At 43.7% G+C, this 18,857-nt stretch overlaps 1 protein-coding gene and 1 non-coding gene across 2 annotated transcripts; both read left to right on the top strand.

The window, feature by feature from the left end:
* Positions 1-1,080: 1,080 nt before the first annotated feature.
* GADD45A (growth arrest and DNA damage inducible alpha) lies at positions 1,081-4,197 on the top strand. The gene is made up of 4 exons (XM_019957293.2): positions 1,081-1,357; positions 1,879-1,980; positions 2,227-2,464; positions 3,524-4,197. Exons 1-4 carry the CDS (start codon positions 1,314-1,316, stop codon positions 3,635-3,637), a joined length of 498 nt encoding a protein of 165 aa, XP_019812852.1. The 5' UTR covers positions 1,081-1,313; the 3' UTR covers positions 3,638-4,197.
* Positions 4,198-8,167: 3,970 nt separating this feature from the next.
* On the top strand, positions 8,168-8,239 carry TRNAS-GGA (transfer RNA serine (anticodon GGA)). The gene has a single exon. It is a non-coding gene; the product is annotated as a tRNA-Ser (tRNA).
* The last annotated feature ends 10,618 nt before the right edge of the window (positions 8,240-18,857 follow it).

Genomic DNA, 18,857 nt, shown 5'->3' with positions numbered 1-18,857 from the left:
TACTTTCTTTCCACCACAGATTGCCATTATCTCAAAGGTGAAATTTTAGCCTATGACTAAAAGGACCTATAGTTGCAACTTCATGATTCAGCAACTAACATCAATAATTCACAGTGAGATCATAGGCCCCCTGTGGAAGGTAGTGACATACTTGCCTTATGAAAGGAAGCTGAGAGCATATGCAGAGCATTTTGAGTTTAGATGTGTGGCTTGTGTGGGTGTCAGACATTTGTCTCTTAGCTGGTGCCCTGCAGAAGGATCCTTCTTTGGGAAAGGCTGAGAAAGGTGAATTGGGGTTGTGAGGCTAGGATAAAATGGTTATACATGTGGTAACCAGCTCCTCCTGAACTCGGTTTTCCACAGTTACCCTGGGCAGGTGGGAAGTCTTTCTGCTTTCTGTGTAAAAGATTCCAACTTGGTTTCCTGCCACCACCAAACACAAATGTGTTGATTTTTCTTTTTTCAGCTTCCAACCCTTGCAAGTTTCCAAAAATAAATCAAACCAGCCATCAGGGCACCGAAATAATACTACTACTAATAAGCAGCTTTGCTTAGACTTACATAAACAACACTTCTGAGGTAAACTTTGCCCCAGAGGTCTGGATACACTCTTTTTATATAACCTGCGTACTAATAATTACTAGACTTGGGTGGATTAACCCTGAAAATAGATGTTAATAGCAGCCCCCCAAAACAAAAGACTTGGAACGACAATTAAAAAAAAAAAGTGCACCAACAAGAAAAACACTTGGCAGCCAGCTCCAGCCCAAGCTGAAGACACCCTTCTCTCCCCGCCCCGCTACAAAGATCTCCTCCCCTATCCGCCGCGCCTACGGGGTGAGAGTAGGCTCGGAACCCCAACCCCGCCCCCGCCCCCGCCCCCGCCCCCGCCCCCGCCCCCTAGGCTCTTTTTCTCCTGGCCCCTCCCTCTTCCGCTCCTCTCCGCCTGGTTCCTGGAGCTGAGGTCAAATTGTCTGAACAGGCTGGTTTGCATAGCCCAATGGCTGCGCGTATGCAAATGAAGAGGATGGTGGTTGGCTGGGGCTTGGCAGGATAACTCCTGGGAGCGGGGCCTTTGTCCTTCAGTGGCTGTGAGGCAGCTGTGGTGTTAGTGTCGCGGTCGGTGGCGAGTGGGCTGCTGAGAGCCGACTAGTGAGCCAGCGAGCGAGCGGGGCGGGAGGGGCGGACGGCGCGGTGGCGGCGGGCGCTGGAGGAGCCTGCGAGGGAGTGTGGAAAGCAGGCGCCCGCGCGCCGGCGGTGGCAGGAGCAGCCCGCACGCCGCTCTCTCTCTGTGGGCGACCTGCAGTTGCAATATGACTTTGGAGGAATTCTCGGCTGGAGAGCAAAAGACCGAAAGGTAAGTCGGCCAGAGCCTCTGCCTAAACTCTGCTTGTCTCCTGCTCGCACTGCCGGGCTATGCAAGGTTAATGGGGAGCAAGTGGTTCAAAGTTTGCAGCGGGTACCTCCTATCCCGCCTTTCTTCCTCTGGAACACTCCGGAGGCGTGCGTGGACGGGAAGAGCGTACCCCGCACGCCGGTCGAGCCCCTCGAGGCTTTGCAAAGGGCAGACGTGACCGTCCCTGCCCGTGCGGCTCTTGCGGCCGACAGCCTGTGGCTGCACCCAGCGCCAAGGACTAGCAGTGCACTCTGGAAAGGGTGGCGGATGTCACTCGGGGCTGCTCACAGGATGCCGGGCCTCTGGGCGTAAGGGTTATGGGGCGAAGGGGATGATATCCCAGGGAATCCTGGGTTTGCAAAAGGTCGAGGGCCGCTGTTGCCCGTGCCCTCGGTACGGAGGGTCGCGGTGCAGGGCGAGGAGGCGGCGACTACCCGGAGGGGCTTAGTGTGACGGATCCCCTTGCCTCTTCCCGCGTGTAGGATGGATAAGGTGGGGGATGCCCTCGAGGAAGTGCTCAGCAAAGCCCTGAGTCAGCGCACCATCACCGTCGGGGTGTACGAGGCGGCCAAGCTGCTCAACGTGTAAGTGGAGCCCTCGCGTGACCCTCTTGGTTCTCCTGTTCGCCCCAGCCAGAGAAGGTCGCTTTCACCGGTCTCCCCTCGCCCTGCAGCGCCACTTCCTGCCGCGTTCCATCTGTCCTGTGGCTACTTGTCCCAGGGGGAGTGAGAGGACCCGGGCGCGACCCCTGGCACCTGGGCGGGGGTGCAGGCTGCCACGCGGCGGGTCTTGCCTTTGGGCTCACCAGCCCGTTCGTTCCCTGCCCTCAGCGACCCGGATAACGTGGTGCTGTGCCTGCTGGCGGCGGACGAAGACGACGACAGGGACGTGGCTCTGCAGATCCACTTCACCCTGATCCAGGCATTCTGCTGTGAGAATGATATCGACATCCTGCGTGTCAGCAACCCGGGCCGGCTGGCCGAACTCTTGCTCCTGGAGACCGATGCGGGCCCCGCGGCCAGCGAGGGCGCAGAGCAGCCCCCGGACCTGCACTGCGTGCTGGTGACGGTAAGGGAGAAGGGAACTTGCGGGCAGCTCGAGGTTAGAGTCCTGGCAGGAAGTTCGTGAGGGCTGAGAGTCTCCTGACTCCAGATCTAAAATGGGCGAGGGTTAAGAGACGGTAGCCTTTGCCCCATTAAAGCGTGTGGCTGGACTTTCAGCCGAGATGTGCTAGTTTCATCATGGGGATTTTCTCTGGGACAGAACGTGTCTAAGCACGTTGGAGGCTGCCAGAAGCGGAAGAGATCCTTATGAGTCAGCATTGTCAGTCCAGCTACTCCCTACCTACATCTGCACTACCTCCCGTGACTAATTCCTTTAGCAGGGCAGATTAGATAAAGCCAAATAAATTCCTGGCTCACCCTCATTAAGGAGTCAGCTTCATTCTCTGCCAGTCAGAGCTAAAAATAGAAATGGTGTAGGAGACAGACCTCATTAATTCCCTAGAAATACATTAAGGGGATAGAGTGGAAATTTTTTCTTTGTGGTCTTGCAGTTTTTTAAATGTCCCCTTGCCCCCATAAAAACCTTTGAAAGGTAGATAACTTGTGTTTACAAAGGTAAATGTGATTGTTTTGTCTTTTACATTTTGGGACACTTTGATCTCCTTAAGTGGCAGCCTCATTATTTTGCTTCTCCTGAAAAATACTACTCTCTCTTTTGGGAGGATAACAGGTGGCAGTTTTAGTTAACTGCTCTGCAGCTCTAAAGTCCTGGTAGCCCAGCATGGAAGTATTTCTCAGGTGTCCACCAAGGTACAAGTTTGGTAGGACAAGCCTATTGAATAATACTCTCATGCAAAAACTGAATAAATATGAAAACATATATATGACTCAGTTAGTTGCATGTATTCAGACTTTGCAGAGTATAGCTTCGTAGAGAATTACCCTTAACGATTTTGCAGGAAACCCAACTACCTGGAAAAAAATTTTTAATGGTTTTAAGTGGTCTGTCACACAGCCAAAGTATAGAATGTTCAAGCGTCTTCCCCTCAGAAGTGTTGTAATTAGTAGCAAAGTCTGATTTTTTAAAAAATAATAATTTTATTTTTTCTAAATTTGTTCCCAGAATCCGCATTCATCACAGTGGAAGGATCCTGCCTTAAGTCAACTTATTTGTTTTTGCCGGGAAAGTCGCTACATGGATCAGTGGGTTCCAGTGATTAATCTCCCTGAACGGTGATGGCATCTGAATGAAAATAACTGAACCAAATTGCACTGAAGTTTTGAAATACCTTTGTAGTTACTCAAGCAGTTACTCCCTACACTGATGCAAGGATTACAGAAACTGATGTCAAGGGGCTGAGTGAGTTCAACTACATGTTCTGGGAGCCCGGCGATAGATGACTTTGCAGATGGAAAGAGGTGAAAATGAAGAAGGAAGCTGTGTGGAAACAGAAATACAAGTTAAAAGGAACAGAAATTACAAAGAACCATGCAGGAAGGAAAACAAAACTATGTATTAATTTAGGATGGTTGAGTTACATTTAAATAAACCAAATATGCTTTGTTAAAGTTTAAATGTGCAGCCATAGTTTGGGTAATTTTGGTTTTTATGCCCTCAAGTTTAAAAAAAAAAAAAGGTTAATCATATTTTAAAACCATATTTTATTGTATTTTGATGAGATATTCTCAAAGTTTTATTATAAATTGTACTAAGTTATTTTATGACATGAAAGGTTATTTATGCTATAAATTTTTTGAAACACAATACCTACAATAAACTGGTATGGAATAATTGCATCATTTCTTAATGTGTGCTTTTGTTTCTTTTAACTTGTACTTTATTTTAAACAAGTTTTTTTTTCCAATATGGAAAAATTAAAACCCATGTGAAATCATGTATATATATTATATGTGCATCTGTATATATAGATGTGTGTGTATGTATGTATATAAAATATTTTTCTACTCAAAACATTTGGGCTGAACATGGCATGATATTGGTTTTTATTTATTTAGTGGGCATTTTAGGCATGCCCTGCTCTACCCTACACCAAAAGTCAGAAAAACAAAAGTGATTTAGGAGTTGGTTTGGAGTTAGGGAAAAGTGGTGTGGGAAATTGCACTTGCAAAACATGGATAAATACAGTTAAATGATAACTAGTACTATAATAAGATTATATGCAACATGTTACAGAAGCAGAGGGGAGGGAGTCACCAAAGACCTACCTGCAAGACCAGTGAAGTTTTTCCTGGGAAGAGATCATTTTATTTGGATCTTAAAACAGGAAAAGGATATTGCTAGCAGCAGCACTAGTTTCTGGGAAGGTGTGGAGGCCTAAAAGACCAAAACCTGTTCAGGGAAACAAGAGTGATTCTGTGTGTGCCTCTGGCATAGAAAGATAAGGGAGAGATAAGGCTGAAAGGTAGGTGGGGATTAGGCCCAGACTGGGAATGGCATTCCATGTCACCCTTAGCATTTGGGCTTTCTTCTGTAAACTTTGGCTAGTCTGCAGACGCCTTCACGCAGGGAGTGACGTGATCAGTGTTTCAGGAAGATAACGTTGGGCACTGAAAGACGGGTTATTGGATAAGCTGCCATAGGTGAGAAGGCCAATTGGAAAGTGACCGCAACCGTCCAAGGCTGTGCATTTTGCAGAAGCACGTTCAGGAAGCAGGGAAGTGGCCTGCTGAAGATTCTGGTGCCATTATTCTCTTTCTAGAGCTGTGTGCCTTTCAGCTGAACATGCGTGCTGTGGTTCTGAGGGGTTTGGCTAAATTAGATGGGAGAGGGAAGAAAAGAGCAAAAGAAATGAAAGGCTTTAGCAGAACAGTCATCTTATACTTGGAACAGTCACTTGATAATTAACTGCAACAATCTTCTGGACATACAGCCAAAGAAAGCAAAAATGCCTACTGAGGAGAGGCCTAATATAGCTTTGGTTCACAGGATTTTTCTTTGCCTACTTCTCAAACTATACCCTCCCCCAAAACACCCCATGGCTCCCTGGCTATCTGTCTCCCACCCTTGTCATGACTACATACAATCAGGAAAAAGTAGAAATCAGAGGAGAGATGTGCCAGCTAACAGTTACAAAAAGCACCAAGTTTCTGCATATCTTAGGAATAACAGGCACATGAGCCCTTCACCTTGCAATTAAGTTTCTGTTTTTCCACATCTACCAGAAATGTGGAGTTTTAGTCCTTGTTTAGGCTTGTATCTTATTTAAGCTAGTGCATGATCCAAAACGTAACTGCTATTTAATAGTTGTCTTTTACAATATCAGAAGATGGAAAGCAGTGAGTTTTAAACAGGTTTTTTTCCTTCCCATTAAGTAAAAATACTTCTAATTCTTTCCCAAAACTACTTGATTAAAGACCCTCCTGCAAAGACGAGTAAATTAAACTAGGAAGGCAGAGTGGGGAGGAGCAGCTTATGTATGTTCTTAGTCACTCAGTGTGTCTGACTCTGATTTACAAATAATGAATGCAAGCCACCTGGCACGTGATAGGTGTCAATACAGTGTCTATTACTGAAACTGGGGCGATGGCAATAGGAAAACTTCTAAGGTATCAGAAAAATCTGATGCTTATACATATTTAAAGAAAAGTGTCTTGAATGTGAATTCTTATTTCATAGTGCTGAGAGATATGAAAGTGGTAGTGTGCATCCTTGAAGTTGTTTGCTTTCAGAAAAATCCCGACAAATCACCGGATTTTGAAGTTTCGGTGTTTAAGTTTTAACAGTTGTTATTCGTTCCTGATTGAGCATAACACAAAAGTAACAGGGCATTGAAAAATCCACTCTGAAACAATTGAGTTAATTGTAAACAAGTATGCAATTACCGGGGCAGATTCTGCCTCTAAATGTTGCTAGTATTTTTCAGTTGTTGCTTTAAATACCATTAACCCAGTGGCCACAGGACTGGGAAAGGTCAGTTTTCATTCCAATCCCAAAGAAAGGCAATGCCAAAGAATGCTCAAACTACCATACAATTGCACTCATCTCACATGCTAGTAAAGTAATGCTCAAAATTCTCCAAGCCAGGCTTCAGCAATACGTGAACCGTGAACTTCCTGATGTTCAAGCTGGTTTTAGAAAAGGCAGAGGAACCAGAGATCAAATTGCCAACATCCGCTGGATCATGGGAAAAGCAAGAGAGATCCAGAAAAAACATCTATTTCTGCTTTATTGACTATGCCAAAGCCTTTGACTGTGTGGATCACAATAAACTGTGGAAAATTCTAAAAGAGATGGGAATACCAGACCACCTGACCTGCCTCTTGAGAAATCTGTATGCAGGTCAGGAAGCAACAGTTAGAACTGGACATGGAACAACAGACGGGTTCCAAATAGGAAAAGCAGTACGTCAATGCTGTATATTATCACCCTGCTTATTTAACTTCTATGCAGAGTACATCATGAGAAACGCTGGACTGGAAGAAACACAAGCTGGAATCAAGATTGCCAGGAGAAATATCAATAACCTCACATATGCAGATGACACCACCCTTATGGCAGAAAGTGAAGAGGAACTCAAAAGCCTCTTGATGAAAGTGAAAGTGGAGAGTGAAAAAGTTGGCTTAAAGCTCAACATTCAGAAAACAAAGATCATGGCATCTGGTCCCATCACTTCATGGGAAGTAGATGGGGAAACAGTGGAAACAGTGTCAGATTTTATTTTTCTGGGCTCCAAAATCACTGCAGATGGTGACTGCAGCCATGAAATTAAAAGACGCTTACTCCTTGGAAGGAAAGTTATGACCAACCTAGATAGCATATTCAAAAGCAGAGACATTACTTTGCCAACAAAGGTCCATCTAGTCAAGGCTATGGTTTTTCCTGTGGTCGTGTATGGATGCGAGAGTTGGTCTGTGAAGAAGGCTGAGCGCCGAAGAATTGATGCTTTTGAACTGTGGTGTTGGAGAAGACTCTTGAGAGCCCCTTGGACTGCAAGGAGATCCAACCAGTCCATTCTGAAGGAGATCAGCCCTGGGATTTCTTTGGAGGGAATGATGCTGAAGCTGAAACTCTGGTACTTTGGCCACCTCATGCGAAGAGTTGACTATTGGAAAAGACCCTGATGCTGGGAGGGATTGGGGGCAGGAGGAGAAGGGGACGACAGAGGATGAGATGGCTGGATGGCATCACTGACTCGATGGACGTGAGTCTGAGTGAACTCTGGGAGTTTGTGATGGACAGGGAGGCCTTGCATGCTGTGATTCATGGGGTCGCAAAGAGTCGGACACGACTGAGTGACTGAACTGAACTGAACTGAACTGAACCCTGCTTATTGCAAGTAGGTGGAAATGTTACAGAGGGGACAGAAATCCCCTTCTCTTTCTAAGATGTGTTGTTTGTGGAAAATACCTACTTTTCCCACTGGCAACTTTACCTCAGTGTCATAAATAGTATTGACTCCTCCCTCCTGCAGTTCATCAAGGCCCTCAGTAAATTAAATTTCTATAATGAAAGGACTCATGAAGGTAAGTAATCTCCCATAATAAATATTTTACTTCCCAAATGAAGAAAGTGTCATGGCTAGGAAAGAGCTGTTTGTATATTGTTAATTGGAAGTATTGTCAAAGCATGTTTTGAGATGCCTTACTATAACCCTTATAAAATCATTGTTTCCTCAATTTTCAACTATATGGGTTCAATTTTATTCTTTGAGATTTGGTAGAAGGCTGCAAGCAGTGAGATGTGGTTCCTTTAAATGAATAAAACTCTCAATGGCATGATTTAACACCAGGTTGGGAGGTGGGGGCTTCCCTGGTGGCTCAGAGGTTAAAGCATCTGCCTGGAATGCAGGAGACCCGGGTTCAATCCCTGGGTTGGGAAGATTCCCTGGAAAAGGAAATGGCAACCCACTGCAGTACTCTTGCCTGGAGAATCCCATGGAGGGAGGAGCCTGGTGGGTTACAGTCCACGGGGTTGCAAAGAGTAGGACACAACTGAGCGAATTCATGACACGACACGACAATAGTGTCCCTCAAACAGAACTGAATCTTTTTTTTTTTTCCTTTTAAACAATCCTTAGATAAACATCAGGATTCCCCCAGTGGCCCAGCGGTTAAGAATCTGCCTGCAATGCAGGAGATGCGGGTTTGATTCCTGGGCCAGGAAGATCCCCTGGAGAAGGGGGTGGCAACCCACTCCAGTGTTTTTGCCTAAAAAATCCCATGGACAGAGGAGCCTAGCAGGCTTCAGTCTATAGAGTTGGATATGACTGAAGAGACTTAGCACACAGCACAATAAACATAAGAAACTGTGTAAAAAGGTTGTATTCATGAAGATCACGAAGAAAGAATTTTGTTGTTGTTCAGTCACTCAGTCATGTCCGACTCTTTGAGACCCCATGACCTGTAGCATGGCAGGCTTCCTTGTCCTTCACTATCTCCTAGAGTTTGTTTAAACTTACATCCATTGAGTCGATGAAGCCATCCAACAGTCTCATCTTGTTTGAGTGCTTATTATGAGCAAGGGCTATGCTGGTTATATTGAAGTCTACAAAAGAAAAATCAGAAACCTACTCTGACCTCAAAGAGTTCCCAGCCTGGTGAAGTAATGAGACACAAACATCAACAGATAAAATCCAAAGCAGAAGCACCCAGAGAACTGCTATGAGAATTCAAGGGGTAGAAATTTCTGGAGGGCACATGAGGATGACTTGCAGAAAAAGGTTGTGAGTTCTTTGATCAGAAGTTAGCATTGTATTTTGCAAACCACACAAATTACTTAACTGATTGAATATTGATTATAATTCTGCTAGGTACTGCAGAGAATAGACAGAGGTAGCCTCTAAGAGGTAGCGCTTGTCCTTAGAAAGTTTATTATCAAATAAGGAAATCAATATCAACACATTCACTTCTTTAATGCTATTTACTGAAAGCCCGTCATGCCCTGGGCACTAAGTCCCAAGGCTGCAAAAGTGTAAAAACAAGGTCTTTGTCTTTAAGAATATGTGCAGTTTAGTGTAAAAGACTGACACCTGTGATGCAGGGCCATCAGTGACAATGTGCTGTGTTCAAGGCTTAAGTGTTCTTGGGGGGCCGGGAAAGTTGGGAAGATCGAGTCAGACCCAAAGGATGAAGAAACTGGCCAGGGGATGGTGAAGGGACACTTGTTCCTCTAGAGGAGCTGTAGCTCTGGAGGGTATATTTGAAGCACATTTGGGGTGAGTTTCTGGGACAGCCACAACCCTCACATAGGGATTTGTTGTTTTGGTTTTGTGCTCAGTAGTGTCTGACTCTTTGCAACTCCATGGACTGTTGCCCACCAGGCTCCTCTTTCTGTGGAATTTTCCAGGCGAGAACACTGGAATGGGTTGCCATTTTCTTTTCCAGGGCATCTTCCCAACCCATGTCTCCTGCATTGGCAGGTGGGTTCTTTACCACTCAGCCATGAGAGAAGCCCCTGGAAACTGGTAGCTAAGAGAAATTTGGCCTACACGTTGTTTAAAAACATATATTTTTTTAAGTTGTCAACATTTATACATGAAGAAATTTCTTAGAAAAATCTTTATTTCTATTGTCTCTTGGAAGTTTGCTAATTGTGGCAACAGTGGGCCCACAGTCTGCATGGTAGCAATTGGCTGCAGCTGAGGGAGGCTCCTCCATTTTAGACAAGGATTCCCAGTTTGCTACAGACTTTGCCCTTGCCTATTGTCAATTTAAGCCTCCTGGACTCACTTAGGTTTCCCTTCCTAATCCTTTTAGGCATGTGGGGTCCACCCTTCACTCACCCTCCCCCCGTGACAAATACCTCTCATTCTGGGGCTCAGATTCTTCTTGTGTAAAGATAAGGGATTTGTCCTCCAGAATTTCTCACATTTTCCAATAGACAATGAAGACCTAGGGCTGTATGTTAAAAATACAGCTCTAAGACCCTTTCCCAAGAGCTTCAGATTAAATGGGGCTGGGAAAGGCTCAGAATTTATTTTTTTTAACAAGTACTTCAGGTAGTTCTTATTAGCAGGGCAGTTTGACAAACATTGCATGCTTTCTTGGAGTTCTTCCACCTGAAACTCAGTAGAATCACGCTTTACAAATCTTGGGGGAGTGGGTGGGAGCGGGGCAGCTTTCATCGGATCAGTCTCTCTGATGTCAGCCCCCCAGGAGCTGAGGGACATAGGTTTCTCTGCAAAGATTAAAGAGACTCTCAGGGAAGAGGTATAACCAGAGCAATTTGCTGCCTGTGGACAGAGTTAAAATTTACTAGTTTATTATTCTGTACTAGTTCAAAGAACTAGGGCTTCACAGGTGGTACGGTTCTATCAAGAATCTGCCTACCAATGCAGGAGCTGCAGGTTCTATCTCTGGGTTGGGAAGATCCCCTGGAGTCCGTTTCAGTATTCTTCTCTGGAAAATATTCCACGGACGGAGGAGCCTGGTGGGCTACAGTCATGGAGTTGCAAAGAGTCATATACAACTGAGCACTGAGGAAAAGAACTACAAAAGGTGGGATGGTCCACGGACAGGTTGGCCCTTAGGGTTTCCTTGAATTGAGAGAACAGCAGACCTGTTATGCACCAGACACAGGGCTGGGCACTTGGACAAGACAAGAAGTTGACAGCATTGTAAAGACAAGCTCTTGTACAGAAGACTGCTCAACGTCAGGCATAAGGTAAGGTGCTCGGAAAGTGAGTAGAGTTCCTATTTTTCTTATATCTGTTAAGTACTTTCTGGCTTATAACGTGATTTCACATTTATTACTCCATTTGGTTCCTTGCCAAAGCTCCTGAGGCTCAGAGGTCAAGAGACTCTTCTAAAGCCACATGGCGAGGAAAGGGAAAATCAAAATTCTATTCTAAACTGTCTCTTAAAGGCCAGCCAGACAGCACAGGTTAGCCTAGGGGAGGCTGAAACTAATTGGATCTAATCTTTTACTTATCCACTAAGTGGGACAGAGCCCCAGGAAAACTAAAGGGGACAAAACCAGGAGAGAATTCTAAGAATTTTTGTCTTTCATCCTAGAACCTCCTCATGGGAGAAGTGACTTTTGTGTCCCTGGGTACTTTATGCTAATATATCTTCTACAATTAAGTGTCTGAGAACTTATGCAGAAAAGCAGCAAACTTTCCTACCATCACCACTTAACACATGATTACATCACCACAGTATCAAAATAATCACTCTGATAAAAGGTTCACCTGGAGAAGAGCCTTCTGATTTCATTTTGGGCTTCTTTGTATAACTGGACAGAGCTGGCAAATGATCAAGAATAAGAGTATAGCAGTTAAAACAATAGGCTTTTCAAAAATTTATTTTTGGCTATGCTGGTTCTTTGTTGCTGCGCATGGGTTTTCTCTAGTTGTGTTGAGCGAGGGCTGTTTTCTAGTTGAGATGCACAGGCTTCTCATTGCCGTGCGGAGCATGGCTCTGATGTGCATCAGTTCAGTTGCTCAGTTGTGTCTGACTCTTTGTGACCCCATGAATCGCAGCATGCCTGGCCTACCTGTCCATCACCAACTCCCGGAGTTCACTCAAACTCACGTCCATTGAGTTGGTGATGCCTTCCAGCCATCTCATTCTCTGTCATTCCTTCCAAAGAATACCCAGGGCTTATCTCCTTTAGAATGGAGTGGTTGGATTTCCTTGCAGTCCAAGGGACTCTCAAGAGTCTTCTCCAACACCACAGTTCAAAAGCATCAACTCTTTGGCACTCAGCTTTCTTCACAGTCCAACTCTCACATCCATACACGACCACAGGAAAAACCATAGCCTTGACTAGATGGACCTTTGTTGGCAAAGTAATGTCTCTGCTTTTGAACATGCTATCTAGGTTGGTCATAACTTTCCTTCCAAGGAGTAAGTGTCTTTTAATTTCATGGCTGCAGTCACCATCTGCAGTGATTTTGGAGCCCAAAAAAATAAAGTCTGACACTGTTTCCACTGTTTCCCCATCTATTTCCCATGAAGTGATGGGACCAGATGCCATGATCTTTGTTTTCTGAATGTTGAGTTTTAAGCCAAACTTTTCACTCTCTTCTTTCACTTTCATCAAGAGCTTTTGAGTTCCTCTTCACTTTCTGCCATAAGGGTGGTGTCATCTGCATATCTGAGGTTATTGATATTTCTCCCGGCAATCTTGATTCCAGCTTGTGCTTCTTCCAGTCCAGCGTTTCTCATGATGTACTCTGCATATAAGTTAAATAAGCAGGGTGACAATATACAGCCTTGATGTACTCCTTTTCCTATTTGGAAGCAGTCTGTTGTTCCATGTCCAGTTCTAACTGTTGCTTCCTGACCTGCATATAGGTTTCTCAAGAGGCAGGTCAGGTGGTCTGGTATTCCCATCTCTTTCAGAATTTTCCACAGTTTATGGTGATCCACACAGTCAAAGGCTTTGGCATAGTCAATAAAGCAGAAATAGATGTTTTCCTGGAACTCTCTTGCTTTTTCCATGATCCAGCGGATGTTGGCAATTTGATCTCTTGTTCCTCTGCCTTTTCTAAAACCAGCTTGAACATCAGGAAGTTCATGGTTGCTGAAGCCTGGCTTGGAGAATTTTGAGCATTGCTTTACTAGCGTGTGAGATGAGTACAATTGTGCGGTAGTTTGAGCATTCTTTGTCATTGCCTTTCTTTGGGATTGGAATGAAAACTGACCTTTTCCAGTCCTGTGGCCACTGCTGAGTTTTCCAAATTTGCTGGCATATTGAGTGCAGCACTTTCACAGCATCATCTTTCAGGATTTGAAATAGCTCAACTGGAATTCCATCACCTCCACTAGCTTTGTTCATAGTGATGCTTTCTAAGGCCCACTTGACTTCACATTCCAGGATGTCTGGCTCTGATGTGCATAGGCTTCAGTAATTGTGGCTCACAGGTTCTAGCTGCTGCTGCTAAGTCCCTTCAGTTGTGTCCGACTCTGTGAGACCCTATAGACGGCAGCCCACCAGGCTCCCCCGTCCCTGGGATTCTCCAGGCAAGAATACTGAAGTGGGTTGGCATTTCCTTCTCCAATGCATGAAAGTGAAAAGTGAAAGTGAAGTCGCTCAGTCATGACTGACTCCTAAGGACCCCATGGACTGCAGCCTACCAGGCACCTCCATCCATGGGATTTTCCAGGCAAGAGTACTGGAGTGGGTTGCCATTGCCTTCTCTGCATAGGCTCTACAGCACAGGCTCAACAGCTGTGGTGCATGGGCTTAGTTGCTCTGGGTTGAGTGTGATCTTTCCAGACCAGGGATCAAACCTGTGTCTTCTGCATTAACAGGAAGATTCTTTACCACTGAGCCACCAGGGAAGCATTCGACAATAGGCTTTTATAGCCAGAAAGACCTGAGCTTGAGTCTTGGATCCCAGCTAGGACTTGTGAAAGGTAGTGTAACTTCTCTCAACCTCAGTGATTTCTCCCAGAAAGTGGGAAAATAAGCAAAGCTTATATCATTGGTTTGTTTGTGTTTTAATCCCCACAAACAATTGGTTTGTTTGTGGGGATTAAACAAAACAATGCTCATTAAAAATGCATAGAGAGCACTTGGCTCAGTTCCTGGAGATACTGAATATATGTGCCCTAATGATAACTACATCTCCCACCGGTGAGTAATTTCCTATGTATGTATGTATTTTGTATCATTATTCTATGTTTGCAAATTAGAGGGTGACTTCAGTGAAAAAGAAAGCACCTCCCCCCAGTAAACTACACAACAGACTGTGAAAAGGCATCATCCAATTAAATTATGTTAATTTCCACTAATCTAGTTTCTCCTCTCCATTTCCATTAACTTAATTTGGTCCTTTATCACTCATTAGGATTATCAAAGCAGAGCAGTTTCTGTTCAAAATCAAAGGTTGAATGCATGCCATGTGCCAAGTTCTGTGCTGGAACTTGCTATAGAAAGATGATTGTGGTGCGGTTTCGATCTGCAGTCCATGTAGGAGCTGACAGACACAGAATTTTCAAGGTGGTGTGGTGGCCTGGCAAGTCTGGGCATGCGCTGTGTGTGTGTTTAGGGTGGTGGTGGTGGTGAGGAAGCCTTCCAGGAAAGGGTGATGCTTGACCTGAGTCTTGAAGCATGGTTAAAAGCGAGTCAGGGGAGAAAAATGCTGTGCACGAGGGACTCTTTTAGTCTGTGGTGTTTGCTAGAGGATTAAGTGTTAAGGAAGGAGTGGAGAAAGGTAGACTAAAAAGGTAGATGGAGACCAGCTCAGAGAGAGCCTTGTATGTCCTTCTGAGGAGCATGACTTTGCCCTGCAGGCAATGAGGGGACTCTGAGGATTTTATTTAGAAGAGTAAAGTGGGCTAACAGTGGTTATGGTTCACTCTTCTCAGATGAATTTAATTAACCGGATCAGTGTGATGGGATTGGAGGGGAGCGTAATGTAAAGGGACAACTGTTTGTTGTTCTTGTCTGTCCTGCTCCCCTCCTCGGCCTCCTTTCTGGTTAGCACCCCTCACCTCAGCCTCAAAAGGAAATTTGGAATATAGGCCTGGGTCATCTTCCTGGCCATGGTGATGGGGATGGGGATGGATCATGTGACATCAGCTGGGCCAATCAGAAATCTTCCTGAGACTTCTCTGTCAGAGTAGAGAATCTCTTTACAGGCTGCCAAGCTGATCAATGAGTCTAGGATTATTGGCAGGTATTTGCATGCCGCGGAGAGTAAGTTTATTCAAGAGCAAAGGGCAGTCCTGTTGAGTGAATTAAGTCAGACAGCAAAGGAGAAATTTCATATGATAGCCCTTATATGTGGAATCTAAAAAGAGATGATATAAATGAACCTACTTAAAAAACAGAAAGAGACTCGCAGACTTGGAGAATGAACTTATGGTTGCCAGAGGGAGGGATGAGGGGAAGGGATAGTTGGGGAGTCTGGAAAGGATGTGAACATACTGCTATATTTTAAATGGATAACCAACAAAGACCTACTGTATAGCACATGGATTTCTGCTCAGTGTTATGTGGCAGCCTGGATAGGAGGGGAGTTTGTGGGAGAATGGCTACATATCTATCTACGGCTGGGTCCTTCCACTGTTTACCTGAAACTGTCACAACACTTTTTGTTAATCTGCTATACCCCAATACAAAACAAAAAGTTTTAAAAAAAGCAAAGAGCAGAGGTGAATCTTATAAGCAGAGCTCCTGAATCCAGCTATACCTGAAGAGAGGCTCATGGATTTTCAGTAATGTGTGTAATTTCATTTTCAGTTAAAAATAGGGTTTTAGTTTTATTTGCGACTAAGAGTGGGGACTGAGAGATTTCCTGGATGTAAGACTTTCAGGTAAAAACTGAGACAGTCCCAAATAAACAGAAAAAGTTGGCCATCCTAATACTAGGGCAACCATGGAGGCTGGAGTCTACATGGGACACTTTTGCAGTTCAGTCAAGGGGTGATACAGGTCTGGACTTGCAGTTAGGAAAATAAGAGATGGATTTTAGAAGTATCTGGGAAATGAAATAGGTGAGACTGGGTGACCAGATGTAAGGAATGAGGGGGAATTCTTGAATGCCTCCTAGGATTCCAGCTGAGGCAATTTAGAGATAATATGGCTGTCAGTTAAAGTTTCTGGAGGGGAGATGGGTTTAGTCTAGGATGCATTATGTTTCAAATACTTGTGCAATTACCTGTTAGAAGTGTCCAGTAGAACAGATAAGTTGGATGCTTGGACAAAATTGGGCTGGATGTTTTGATCTCAGAATCCTCAGCATGTACTAACTGTGAGAGTGGATGAGCTCACCAAGAAGAATGGATAAAGTGAGTAGAGCAGCTGTCAGCCAAGGATGGAAACTTGGGACTCAGGGTGGGATTTTAAAAGGCAGACATAGAGGGGAAATGAGTCTTGATGTCACAGAAGCTGGAGGGGCAGAATAGTGAGTTTACAGAAGAGAATAATTCTCACTGTCAGAGGAGTCCCTAAAGCAGAGACTGAAAGGTTCCATGGAATTTGGAAATTAAGAGTTCACTGTCCATTTCATTGGGTGAAATCAGTTTCTCTGTGTTGGTGTGAGTAAAACCACATTGCAGTCGATTGAGAAGACAGGAGGTGGGGAAGAGAAGACATGGAAGGTGGACCACTCTCTGGTGAAATTTTGGTGAGAAAGAAGAAAAGAGGAGAAGGGGCTCCAGGAATAGCTGGTGGACTTGCTTCTCACCTGTGAGCCTGATAGAAGTTACTTGGTTGGGTGTGATGCAGAAATTTGGATGTGGAGAGGTAGGGAGTTTTAAAAATTCAGGCCAAATGGCCCCAGCATTTTTTTTGTTGGGGAAGGCAGGATTATTTACTTGATGGGAATGAAATAAATAGGGAGAGTTTGAGTAGGGTGATAAAGGTTTGGAATGAAGGAGTTTAACAAAGTTCAATAAAAGAATTATGAAATCCTGGTGGGGGCTTAGAAATAACCACTGTCAGTTTCTCTTCACTAGTTCTTTCTCCTTATTCAGTCTAATTATCTTTAAGGAAACAAAGCTTAACATGTCAAACCCCTGCTTAAACAACTCGACTAACTCCCTTACCTTGCCTTTATAATCAGTAGAAAAGTTTTGCTTTTGATGACTCAATTCAAGCTTCTTTCCCAACTTCATCAGCTTGTTCCTCCCTGTAATCCTGCCTCAGAGATCTGTTACCCAGAAGTAACAGAAGTCTGATATGCAGACTTCTTTAGAATCTAGCTTGTACACACTGTTTTAGCAGCTGAGAATATCCTTTCCCTAGTCTTCACTAACAAACTCCTACTCATACTTCAAGGCTCAGCTGATACAGTGCCTCCCCCATGAAACCTTTTCTGACTCACTCAGGCAGTGCCACTTCTTAGAATAGCATTTACCACATTGCATAGTAATACCCACCCTCTACCCCTACCCTCCCTATCTTGGGGGATCCTAGTCTTTTCTGGGTTTATTCTAGGACATACTTAGCACAGTGTTAGTAGGAGCTACCATACTCCTAGTAGGAACTCAACAAATGAATGAATGAATTCTTTGTCCTGCTTCTAAAAACCAAATTTTTAAATGCTCTGTTACTTACATTTAATGTTTGAGTGGCCTATTTTTCTTTTTGTAGTTATAACTCATGAGACATTGTTGATACTTTGAAGAAATTTGCTCATTTAATTCTATTAATTGCTTATATACAAAATAGCTTTCTACAATTCATTTTTCCTTAAAAATTATTTCCAGTCCTGATGATGAGTCAGTAGCTGAAGTATCGGAAAGTGATCCTTTAAATATCTTTTAAATATCTATAATTATACACAGCAAACCCACATTCCCTTCAGTGACCCCATACTCTAGACTTTGGTTCTTTCCCTCCTGGTTTTCAATTCAAGAAAGAAAATGTGAGATGACTGGGGGTGAAGATGGTAAAAAAATGTGACCCAAAATGAATTGCTTTCCTCTCCCAAATTCGTATAAAATTTAAGACTAGAAGAACTGTTAACAATTACTTAGCCTGAATCCTTCTTAAACAATCCTTTTTCTTTTTTTTTCTGGAAACAGGACCAGAAATCATAAAACTCATAAGGTTATACAGCAAATTAGTGGCACTCCAACTACAGCCCACGTTTTCTGCTTCTAAGACCCATTCTTTCTCTTACGTCATACTGACAACTCAAGAAAAAATGCAGTTTTTTAAAAACATGAATGCATGCTCAGTTGTGTCCAATTCTTTGCATCCCCATGGACTATAGCCTGCCAGGCTCTTCTCTCCATGGGATTTTTCAGGTGGCCATTTCCTCCTATAGGGGTTCTTTCCTCAGGGATCCAACCTGTATCTCCTGCACTGGCAGGTGGATTCTTTGCCACTGAGTCACCTGGGAAGCCCTAAAAAAACATATCAAATGCACTTTTGGATCTCTCTGAACTTCCATTACCTCATGTGTAAAGTAGGGTTAATAACAGTAGTGACCTCATGGGCTTGTAGTGAGAATCAAATGAATTGAGATGCAAAATTTCTGAAAGCAATACCTGGCCATATTAAGTGTCTGGAGTCTAGTGTTGTTTATTATTTACAGTCCAATACATTACATTCTTTTTTTCCCCAAATTTCTTTGTTTCCTTTAATGACATCTACATGTTATGGATACATTTCCATATCAATAGAAAGCTACTGGTGTTTTTAAAGAACTACATAGAAATACATTACATTCTTGATTGCTAAGGAACTAATTTACTCACTTTACCTTACTTAATTTTATTAAAAAATCTTTTTGTTACTGACTTGATGTACAGTGTTATGTTTCAGGTATACAACATAGTCACAATTTTCAGGGTTATATTCCATTATAGTTATTATAAAATACTGACTATTCCTTATGCTGTACAATATATCCTTGTAGCTTATTTACATAATACATAGTAGCTTGTACCTCTTAATCCTCTACTCCTGTATTTTACCCCCCAACCTACCGCCCTCTGGTAACCACTAGTTTGTTCTCTGTAAGTCTGTTTCATTGTTGTTATATTCACTCGTTTTAGATTTCTCATATAAGTGACATCATACAGTATTTTTCTCT

Source organism: Bos indicus, chromosome 3 (genome assembly GCF_029378745.1).
Source record: "Bos indicus isolate NIAB-ARS_2022 breed Sahiwal x Tharparkar chromosome 3, NIAB-ARS_B.indTharparkar_mat_pri_1.0, whole genome shotgun sequence".
Classification (NCBI taxonomy): Eukaryota; Metazoa; Chordata; class Mammalia; order Artiodactyla; family Bovidae; genus Bos; species Bos indicus.
The sequence above is the reverse complement of the archived record's forward strand: the minus strand, read 5'-3'. Positions and strand labels throughout refer to the sequence as shown.